Source organism: Clinocottus analis, unplaced genomic scaffold, assembly GCF_023055335.1.
Source record: "Clinocottus analis isolate CAN_PGR_092001 unplaced genomic scaffold, fCliAna1.0.p SCAF_31, whole genome shotgun sequence".
Taxonomy (NCBI): domain Eukaryota; kingdom Metazoa; phylum Chordata; class Actinopteri; order Perciformes; family Cottidae; genus Clinocottus; species Clinocottus analis.
The window spans coordinates 174,643-185,723 of record NW_027176054.1 but is presented as its reverse complement, the minus strand read 5'-3'; the positions used below and the strand labels follow the sequence as shown (position 1 = coordinate 185,723).

The following is an 11,081-nucleotide window of genomic DNA, read 5'->3' as shown; positions in this document are numbered from 1 at the left end:
TGAGGTATCAACCCTCCTCTTCTACGTGACCATCAGTGCCCTTTTGTTGACATTAAAGCTGCCAAATAATATTTAGACGCTGCAAATGACTCTGAACACCAAAAAAAAGAAGTAGTCGTAGTTCCACTGACACGTTTATAATAATGTGTTCACCTTTTTGTATCTGCTGTGATCCCGCTGCAATGAAACGCAACTACGGCCTCAAAAGGTTGCGTTCAAAGACCTGTTGTAAAGTACGGCGTCATAGTGTTTAGGAGCTTCTATTCTTTTTTACAAATAGATACAAATAATTCATTTAGCAGGGATTATTTCCTCCCTCCGGCAGCTAAGGGCTGATTTTTATTTCCCCCCCTAAAAAAAATCGAGTGAATCGATGCGATCCTGAAGTCTTCCTGAGCCTCACGGTTGTTGTGTTTTTGTTTCTTCTCCCCATAAGCCATACTGTGTGTGTGTATAAAGTGTAAATGTTGATGTGCATAGTTTTTCTATACGATATGCTTGTATGTGATGTAAACTATTGACATTGAATGTCAGTAAAGGGAACGTACCACAACATTCACACTGCTTGTTTTTTGTCTCCTAATTCAACAATTGAACATTTTTCGATCACTGTTGCTGTTTAACAGTTCAACATTTTGGGAAATTTGCTCGTGTGGTTTCTTGGTGACGTTTGAGAGGATTGAAACTCCGCCGGCCACTGCTTAGCTTAGCTTAGCATAATGAATGGAAACGGGTGGGAACTGCTAGCCTCGCTATGACAAAGGTGACAGAATCCTCCTGACAGAACACGTTTTATCTGGTTTGTTTAAATCGACAACAAGTTGTAAAAAAGACACATTTTAATTTTTTCAGGCAACTTTGCGATAAAGACAAGACTCCAGGAAGTTATTATTATTATTATTATTATTACTACTACAGAAAAACAGATGATATTTATGGTGTGAAAAATCCCACAAGTGTCACGTCAGATTTAAATTGAATGAAATCACAACTCCGCTGAAGTTAAAATACTTTGTGCTCAAGTATCAAAAGTTAAAGGTAATCAAACAAGATTTTACTCTCACAGCCTCCAGTGAGCGGATGTTTACCGGCTTCAGTGTTCACCATCTGAAGGGATTTGATCACAAACCAAAGTACTGAGATGTTGACGGAGCGAGGAGGAAAATGGGGAAAGTCAGAAGATCAAAGTTACTCCAATTCATCCTGATGAGAACATGAACTGTTCAGGAGTGTCATGGTCACAATGGTGGGAGAGGAAAAGTCTATTTAAAGTCGATGGACTTCATCCTCTGAGGACCACGAATACATATAAAAAATAAAAAAAATCCACAACACTGAAGACATTGAACTGATGATTGTTGAAAAGACACCAAATGAAAATGAAAATGAGTCAAAAGGTATGACAAAGTTATAGTTCTTGGTCGGTTAACATGAGACGATGGTGATCACCAGCAGCAGCGATAGAAAGACGGTTAAACCTCCAGAAAATCCTCCGTGAACCGCTTCTTCATTATGTGACGTGGGAGGGGGGTCGAGTCGTTTTGGGGTTGTGTAGCAGGTGAGCGCTCACCTGAGCGAGGTCACTCTTCGGAGGCCGGAGAGTTCTGCGCCCGAGTCTGTTCGCCGAGGAGCCGCTCCGAAGGCCTGAAGGGGAAGTCGTACAGCGGGACGCCCAAATCCTTCAGCCTCTCGTTACAGGTGCGCAGCAGGTCGTCGTACTCCTGCAGGACACACACACACACACACACACGTTTACTCTCAGAATGATGAACTCCAACGCGTTAAAACTCTTTTTAAATGAACTGACCGTACGATCTTCAGCCAAGTCTCGCTGCAAGGCGTCGATGGTGGCCCGTTTAGACGCCAGCATTTCCTACGAGCAGGAAGACGCGTTCAGACGGCTGTTCTTGAAGCCGTTAATTCATTTGAAGGAGGAAAAAAAACAAAAAAAACACCTCAAGTTTGCTGCCGGCGGTTTGGTCGACGTTGGAGGCCGAGAGGGCGGCGCAGAGCCGCGCCTCCTTCTTCTCCAGCGTGTCGGTCAGCGCCGCCAGCTTCCTCTCCAGCAGCAGCTGCTTCAGTGCGCTCCTCTGCTGCAGGTCCAGGACGGCCTCCGTCTGCTTCCTCAGCAGCTCGTCGCGCTCCTGCTGAACCTGACGAAAGCGACAACGTGAACACACACACACACACACACACACACACACACACATCGACGGCTGAGCCCGACGCCGTGCGGCGCGGCGGCGACGGCTCACCTTCTGGAAGGCCTGCAGCAGCAGCTCGTGCTCCACCGACAGGTCCCTCAGCTCCTGGTCCAGGACCTTCCCTCGAGCTTTGGTCGCCTGTCGAGGGAAAATGTGTTTGATTTTTAGAAGGATTGTGTTCTTGGTGCAGTCGGATGAGTCCTTCTCACTTTCATTTCTGTTGAATACATAAAAGAAATGAAGGCAGACCCGGGTATTGTAGATGTAACAAACATCAAGTGAAGTTCAGATGTAACAAATGTGTTTAACGGACAGTTTAGATTTAAAGAAGAGTAACTTAATGTCAATATTTAGTATTGAATAACTATTTCTCGGTACAGCGACCGTCGTCAGGTTCCTTACAAAGTCTTTGAACCTCAACACATTTAGTTCCATAACGGCACCAATGAGAGAGCTCAAAACAAGAGACTGAGATGATGAAAATCCCTTTTATGTCGGATTAAAACATGCCGACTATGGTGGCCCCCTAGTGGGGATATTTTTAAAAAGGCCACGCCCTAATGTTCAACAGGTGCTACTGTGTCTTTAAATGTAAGTTGTTGGTTACAAAGTCATGTAAATTAATGTGAAAGATGGACTAATGTTTTAAATAAACTCAAAATGATGTTGGATTTTTTTGCCTTTCAAGTTAAAGTAGTAATGAACACTAATGCACAAAATAATCTCAGAAAATAATCAGAAATCCCGATGATTTAATAAAGCTCAACTCTTCAGTCGGTGTATTTGTGACTAAGTGGAGAGCGTGCTGGTGAACACGTGACGTGAACGCACCACGAGCTGGGCCTTGGCCTGCTTGTAGTCTTGCAGCTGTCTCTGCAGCTCCGGCAGCTTCTGCTGGGCTTCCTGCAGAGATTCGCTCAGACGGCGGTTCTGCTGCTCGGCCGCTGAAAGCTTCTTGTCCGCTCGCGCCTGCAGCGCCGTCACCGCGGAGAGTTCATCCTACCGGACGACAAAAGAGCCGCGTCAGCGTCTTTGCCACAGTTTATATCGCTTTCAGTTTTTTATAAGAAAAAAAACTTCATGTGAGTTTCATCTCAACCTGCTGGTGGCCTCTGTGTTTCTGCTGGTGTGTTCGGTACCTTCAGCGTGCTCTGGTCCAGCAGCAGCTTCCTCTGAATGGTGGCGTAGTATTCCTCAGCGCGCCTGAGCGCTCGGTCGTGGTCCTCCACCAGCGCCGCCACGCGGCTCCTCATCCGGTCCTCGATGTCGGCGACCTCGACGTGATGCTTTTTGGCCTGCGCGTCCGTCGCCGACTGCATTTTCTTGTGATATTTCACCTCCATTTCTATTGGAGAAGCAGCAGGGAAAGCTTTAATTCTAGTTCACGACGGGAGTTTCTGGATTAAACTCAAAGGGGCTGGGTTCATTCACCTCGGATCCTTTTATCACAGCTGTTTGCCAGCTCCATTAACTCCACCTGGTGCTTCTGTTGGGAATAAAAAAAAGGTGACAGGGTCGTGGTGAAGATGCCAAAGAATTGGGGAAATAAAACCACAATGTAAAAGAAGAAGCCGGCCTCACCAGCTTCAGCTCCTTGATGCCGTTTTCCTTGTGGTCCTTCTTCTCCCTGAAGTCGGCCTGCAGGCCGTGCAGCTCTCTGTGAAGCCCGAGCTCGGACAGCGTGTTCTGGTTCTGCAGCAGCGCCGTCGAGGCCACGCCGTCCGCCTTCAGCCCGGAGATCGTGCCGTGTTGTTCGGACAGGACGTGCTTCAGCTTCTGCTTGTACACCTGGACCGCCATCAGAATGAGGCGTTCAGGGGTCGGATCAAATGTGATTCAGCGTTAAGAGGTTCTTCTTTTGTCTCTTAACATCTTAGATTTATTCCAGAACCTTTTGGGAACCACTGGATTAAACCCCTCACTGCAATGATGTAACATCAGATCTCAATGATACGTAAAGTCTCAGAAAATTAAAGAATAATCCAAAGAATATTTTCTGATTATGGTATGGACACAAATTGCACAAATACACAAAATGTACACAAATTGCACAGTACTGGTAAGCAGGAGATAGGAAGTATAAAACAAAGTAAATGTATTCATTCATTTGTATATTAAATGATTTTTTGGGGTGATTGGTTACTCTCTGTTTCTCTAACACCTTCCAGTCTTAAGGTTTTTTAAACGTGCAATTTAAAAACTACAGTAACGTGTGTGTGTGTGTGTGTGTGTGTGTGTGTGTGTGTGTGTCTCACCGTAATCTCCACTTGGTGGCGGTCCTCTGCCTCCGCTCTCTCCCTATCTCTGTTCCTCAGCTCGGCCCTCTCCTCCTCCAGCCTCCTCTTGGAGATCTCCCAGAATGCCTGGATCTTGTCCCTCTCCAGCTGGAAGTAGCTCCTCTCCTCGCGCTCTCGGTCTAGCTCCTCTCGGAGGCGGATGATGTGCTCCTCCAGCTGAAAGGCCGCACAGACATTAGTACATTAGTATCAGTTTTGTGTGTGTGGGTGTCGGAGGGGGGGGGGGGGACGCTCTGTCTTCATCTCCTGCATCAGCCGTTTACTTAATGAGTGGATCTGTGTGCAGTGAGATCACGTTCACACAGTCAGCCATCGTAACCTGATGCGGCTCACTGTCACTCTGCAGATACACCCGCGACATCATCTCCTCATGCTCCCATACCTCCTCTTATGAGATATATTAGGGTTATGCACATTTAAGAGTCATGAAGGGGAACATTTTACTGCATAACGAGCACTTCTACTTTCATGAATTTACGTACATTGTGCTAATAACACATTCTTTTTTTGCAGGAGCTATTTATTTGATGTTAGTATTTAGTTATTTTATTCACAATGTATTCAATTCTCAGTGTTTTCTTATTTAGGTTACATTTTTTTAAATATATTAGGACAGTTTTTTCTTTTGATAGTTTTTATTTAGTTTAAATATGTGTTGTTGTTGTCCAGGTATACTTATTTTTGGTTTGTTCGTTTGTTTATGCATTGGGTAACGCTCTGGGTACCTGGGGTTATATTATATAGGAGCAGGCAGGTACAGGACCAGCATGCACCTGGGTGAGCCTACGATTAAATTTTTTTTTTTTTTACCAGAGCAGGAGAGGCAGCATTAGGAGTTCCTTTGTTCTTTTGTTTTTTGGTTAAATAAATTATGAGAAACACTGAATCCTGTATGGACAATGCATTATTTTGCCTGTGTAAACCAAACCCAGGCTGCGTCAGTGGCCCTTTTATTTGATTTTCTATAATTGAACACTACACTTTTACTTAAGTAAGGTTTTAAATGTATGAGTATTTTTACAGTGTGTGTTCGTACTTTCAGTAAAGGATCTGAACTCTTCCTCATCACTGATTACATCTCACTCTCTGGACCAGATAGTGAGTGTTCAGTGTTTTGTCTTTTCATTGGGAAATCAACGGCGAAACAGTTTTGAACCATGTTATTTCAAAGAAATTGTTCAAACTGAGATAAATATGTGAAAACTTGTGAATTAATATAGAGGAAGAATAAACTAAATCTAACCGTTATATACAAATACCATCACATCAAAGTTAGATAAAGTCAAAGTGAATCTCAGCTTTTTAAGGCTCTGTTCCATTACAAACACACTGTGTTGGGGTTTCAGTGTCTCTATCCAACCACAGTGTGTTGGAGTACACACACAGTGTGTCTATCCAAACACACAGGGCTAGTTAGTAGCATCGCTCTGCAGCTCTGACCTGGTCCTTGGACATCTCCTCCGTTGACAGGCCGTCCACCACGGCCAAAGACTTCCCCTTCGCAGCCTTTTTGCTTCTAGTCTTCGGTGGCTGGAGGAAAAACACACCGGCATTTAACGTTATCCCCACGGTTAAAATCCCTTTCAGGTCACGTTAGCTTGACCTAGCTTAGTTTAGCTAGCCTCCATAGGAAGCCGAAGCTACGTAACTATAACTCATAATATTAAAATACTTTACTCACCATGGTTAAATATCGCACGGGATCGCAAATAGTAATACAAGTAACGTTAAACAGCAGTTAGCCTGCCAGCTAACAGGAAGGAAGATTCGGTCCTCGGCTCAGGTCGAGCTAACCAGCTTAGCTGTACACAGGAGGAGCTGCCATGGCAACGTCTCTTTTTTTTTAGTTGTTGCTCCAAATAAAACTTTATTGAAAATGTTGCCTGCGTTCAAAATGTCAGGCGGGGGGAATAATAATAGAATAAAATAAGTGTAAATACATATATTTTAGTTGTATATTATTATATTATTCATATTATTATACTTTTATATTTTATACATATTTAGACTTATTTTATGTATTCTTTTTTCAAATGTACTTATTTATTTACGTATTTATATATATAATAAGAAAATAAAATATGTGTAAATACATCTATATATATTATATTATTATATTTTATATGCGTATACATAGAGGTTGAAAACTAAACGTGCCTAAAGATGTTTTTGAAGACGTGTCACCTATTGCCATAGATACGGAGCACTTCCTTACGTTAACGTTACAACAGTTGAGACGTTTGGAGGTTTTCAACTGCGCCGCTTAAGGAGAACCGGAAACCGGAAACGGGTCTGAATAACTACTTGTTTGTTTATTTGTTTGTTTTTAGATGTTTATTTATTTAGTTAAAGTCTTTTTTTTAAACGCGAGTGAGAAACACCATGTTGTGTTTTTTCAAACCATGATAGCAAATCATTTTGAGATTTGAGATTTAAAGTTTTTCTGCAAAGGTTAGCAGTTAGCAGTTAGCTAGCGGTAAGTGCTGGATGAACTCTCAACAACAGCAATCTTGGCTACATAGCTTTAGCGTTAACTGACAAAAATAACATTCATCACAATTCAAATTTAATATATTTAATACGTCTGATCATTTAAAAAACAGTCAAATGTAAATATATTGATTGTCTTAATAATAAAATAATAATTGAAATAAAATACAATTTCTAAATATTACCTGATAAATCTGATCATCTTCAGTGTTGGTATTTAATTACACAACATTTATCTATCCACTATTCAGTACCGGTAGAATTTAAGTTACAGCTTAATCTTCAAACAATCACAGGCATAGCCGGCCATTTCTCTTATTCAATGTTCTCCATGTCCGAGACCTTTTTTCCTGTTTAAATGTCCTTCATAAATAATCCGTTGGGTGTCGTCTCACATGCATTTTCCCTTCTGCTTTGAAGCCAGAACAATGTCTGTCCCGGACTGCAGCGCCCAGCAGGGTGCTGAATCCAATCTGCAGAACATGGAGTTCAAGCGAAACCACTCGGAGCTCTTCAGAGCAGAATGCGTGAGGCTGATCATGGAGACGGACACCGCGTGCAAGCGCATGCAAAACGACGACAGCAAGGAACTGGGTGAGTGAGGAAAGGGGGAACACTAAGATGGAGACCACAGAGGTGGACTGGTGTCGCGTGAATTGTGGGTCTTCCTTTGCTTGTTCAGGTCAGCGGGTCCAAGACATCCAGTTCATGACGAAGGAGTTGGAGCTGAAGCTGGATGAGATCGTCGTGGAGATTGACCTCCTCCTGACGTCGCAGAGCCGAGTGGAGAAAGCTCTGGAGGCCTGCAAAGAGCCCCTTAGGATCACCTTGCTCTGTCTGGAGGAGAGGTTGGTGCTGGGACAGAAGAACAATGCACATTGTGTCCCTACTTTACATATGAGATGTCCACTCACCGCTAACCTCTCTTATAGATTTGGATTTTGGGAGCTATTTGCAAAGTTTTCAGTCACTCTAGTCTGAACTTTACACACTACTTTCTCTTAGTGTGAAGCTCATGAAAAGATGAAAGTACTTTAAAACAATAAATCCCGCCCGCCCTCCTCCACTCGAAATGTTTTTAGCATTAATCTCACATCCATCATTTATTTAATCCCACCTTTCCTGTTTAATAGCAATTTTTCCGTAGCAGATATTTTGACTTATCAAACACAGTTGTAACTCCTTAATAACTAACCCATCATGCATTGGGCGATAGGGCGGGGCTAACACATCTCTTCCGACAAAACCTTGAATAAAGAAAGTATCACCTTAGCAGCACATTATTAGCACTTAAATGGCAATTTGTAGTTCTGCTTTTTTGAAAAATTGTACTTTCTTGATTCTTGTCGTTCTGAGTTTGTACTCATGGATTGAATGCACTTATTGTAAGTCGCTTTGGATAAAAGCGTCAGCTAAATGAAATGTTTACAACCTATCAAATCTTCAATTTAAAACCAGACGACGTGAAGGCCATGCTAAACCTAAAACTGAACCTGACACTGAAACTGATGATGCGTCCAGGCGGTCCTTGTTATTTGCAGAGTTCTCTCCATATGGTACATCGTGAAGAGAGTGATGCTCTTTTTGTGTCCGTCGCCTGCAGAATGAAGCGCTTCCCGACTGAGCGGCGGCACGACAAGGCCGACAGAGAGCTGCTGAAGGAGAGGGAGGTCATCGAGGGAGCGATTCTCATCCTGCGGCGCGCGGCAGAGCAGGTCACTGAGCAGCTGCGGTAAGAGAAGATACTCCGGGTGGGGACGAGGAGACGCTCCGGGTGAGAGGGTTGACTTTGTCCAACGTCCACCGATCTTGTTCCAGATTGAACCGATCCATGAAGGAGCTGCTGGAGCAGGACCTGAGGGAGAAATCTGAGGCGCAGTGCATCGACAACTCCTGCATTTTAATGAACGCCGAATCCCCGGACAGCCAGCTGAGGCCCAAACGCACCCAAACGCTCTTGCCGAGGTGAGCTAACGTTTGAAAACTCAGGGGTCAATACGGGGTGAATCATATTTGTCTCCAAAGATCTGGAGAGATACTTTTACGTTCTCTTCCCCAGCTTGTCGGTGACTCCAAAGCAGTGGGAGAACATCTCCGACGTCAACATGGCCCAAGCGGAGCAGCAGCTGGCCAACTCCCTGTACCTGCGGGCCCTGCTGGAGTCGCTCCTGGAGCAGACGGCCACCGACATGCAGAAGCAGGCCAACGCCGTGGCCACGGCCCTGCAGCTGAACGTCTGGGATCTCAAGGCCGCCAAGACCCAGATAGAGGAGCAGATGAGCACGGTAAGGGGAAGAGGAGCGCTTGGCGTCCTTAAGACTTTATTCTAACACACTGTTGGATTCCTCGGTGGGTCGTTTATGCTCGAAAGGTGATCCTTCCAGGCTATGGATTGTTTTATACGCATAGAACAGTGAGATTGATTCAATGTCATTAAGAGGAAGTACCGGGTGACCCCGACGTGATCTCTCTTGCCCCTCTAGATCCGGTCTGAGCTGGCCAGCCAGCAGCGGAGCAGAGTGGATCTCCTCACGGCCATCGCGGAGCAAGAGCGCCTGCTGGGTCTGGCTCAGGCCCGCCTGGCCCTGCGGCTCCAGAGGCCGTCCAAAGAGCAGTGCCTCGATCCGGCACAGCTCCAGCTGCTGGCCGAGGTCCAGCAGATCAACGCTCACATCACCAAGTACGCAGGACACACACACACACACACACAAGCACGCTCACACGCTGAAACACACGTGGAAGTTAAACGACGTCAGAGTGGACACACATTTCTACTGTCCTGAGACATCGAGAGCACTATGATGATGCAAACGACAATTTTAACATGTAATAACGAGTATTACAAAGAATGTATACCAATAATATACCAATAATAGCATGATGGCCTAATGTTAGATCAGCTTTCCTCATTTAACTTTCCTCATTTAATCTTGTTCCTGCTGAGTCAACACAAATCTCGGCTCGATTCCCCTTTTTGTGTTTTTTGTTGTTGTGAGGAAGTCGTCTCTTTAAACATCCTCGTGGCTCTTCTTCACCTCAATGATACGTTCATTCATATGAATTACTTCTAAAACCCCTGGACTTTAATAGCTTTAATGTTTCAGCAACATTTCTGCTCACGCTCAAAACGTTTCCTCTGCGAATTCACAACATTTTGACAAAAAGCAATCGTAATGTTACGGTAATAAAAGTCGTGATTCAATGCTGGTGAAATCCGAAGGCGTGGCTTAATCCCTTCGTCCCTGCGCCCCCAGGCTGCGCGAGGCGGTGGCCCAGTCCGAGGAGGAGCAGAGGGCGCTGCTTCGATGCCAGCGGGAGCTGCAGGAAAACCTGGAGCTGAAGACCAACTCGCTCTACATCGATGAGGTCATCTGCGCCCAGCTTAGGGAGCCCCTGACGCACGGCTTCTGATTGAGTTGTAGCAGCTTCTGCAGAAGGTTATTGTGTCAAAATATATGTATTTGAAGCATTTTTTTATGAGACTTAAACAGCAACTGATCTTTTTTTTCTTTCTTTTTGCTTCTTACATAAACTGAGGAAATTGCTTAACATGATGTTTCTGACTCAAGATATTTTATTTACTGGTTTAAAAAGAGGCAAAAGGAGCATTACAGAGTTATCATGTTCATTTATTGTCAACACAACACAGCAATGTAGTCGTTTTATAAGGAAAACTAATTCTGGTGATCCTTTTTCTAATTTTCTGAATTTAATTGTTTTCTCTTTTCTATTTGTGACTTAAGAACAAAACAAAAAACATTTTGAATCTGTGAAAACATGAAAAATAAAATAGTTTTAGCAGGTGAATTTGTTTTTGTAATACCCATTTCAGCCACAAGAGGCGAAACGCACTACTACGCCATTCTCTAAACAGGACTCAGGTCAGTTTTTAATGTCCGTAACTTGCTGAAACACAATGTGTATATATATTATTTTACCCCATGGATGAAAAAAAGAGAAATTAAGGAAGTATTGCTCAGGTCACACGACACAACTTTCACATTTTATGCTGCACAAATCAAAAAAAGGTTATTAATGATAGTGGTTTCACTTTACCAGGTTGTAATGTTTCCAGTCGGGCTGATTTATA

At 43.8% G+C, this 11,081-nt stretch overlaps 2 protein-coding genes across 3 annotated transcripts; one reads left to right on the top strand and one right to left on the bottom strand.

Moving 5' to 3' along the window:
* Nucleotides 1-33: 33 nt before the first annotated feature.
* On the bottom strand, nt 34-6,316 carry LOC137798786 (dynein regulatory complex subunit 4-like). Its single transcript, XM_068595735.1, has 11 exons — nt 6,183-6,316; nt 5,942-6,031; nt 4,460-4,657; nt 3,786-3,992; nt 3,636-3,690; nt 3,344-3,549; nt 3,036-3,203; nt 2,256-2,342; nt 1,956-2,153; nt 1,808-1,873; nt 34-1,721 (listed from the first exon to the last, which is right to left on the bottom strand). The coding sequence occupies exons 1-11, from the start codon at nt 6,183-6,185 to the stop codon at nt 1,581-1,583; spliced, it is 1,419 nt and encodes a 472-aa protein (XP_068451836.1). The 5' UTR covers nt 6,186-6,316; the 3' UTR covers nt 34-1,580.
* Nucleotides 6,317-6,657: 341 nt separating this feature from the next.
* LOC137798755 (tektin-1-like) lies at nt 6,658-10,545 on the top strand. Of its 2 annotated transcripts, none has more exons than XM_068595680.1 (8): nt 6,658-6,791; nt 7,412-7,585; nt 7,674-7,839; nt 8,595-8,723; nt 8,810-8,956; nt 9,051-9,276; nt 9,475-9,671; nt 10,246-10,545. In XM_068595680.1, exons 2-8 carry the CDS (start codon nt 7,420-7,422, stop codon nt 10,400-10,402), a joined length of 1,188 nt encoding a protein of 395 aa, XP_068451781.1. In that variant the 5' UTR covers nt 6,658-6,791; nt 7,412-7,419; the 3' UTR covers nt 10,403-10,545. The 2 variants fall into 2 exon arrangements, with proteins under 2 accessions (XP_068451781.1, XP_068451782.1); XM_068595681.1 differs by lacking the exon at nt 6,658-6,791 and adding an exon at nt 6,807-6,977.
* Nucleotides 10,546-11,081: the final 536 nt, after the last annotated feature.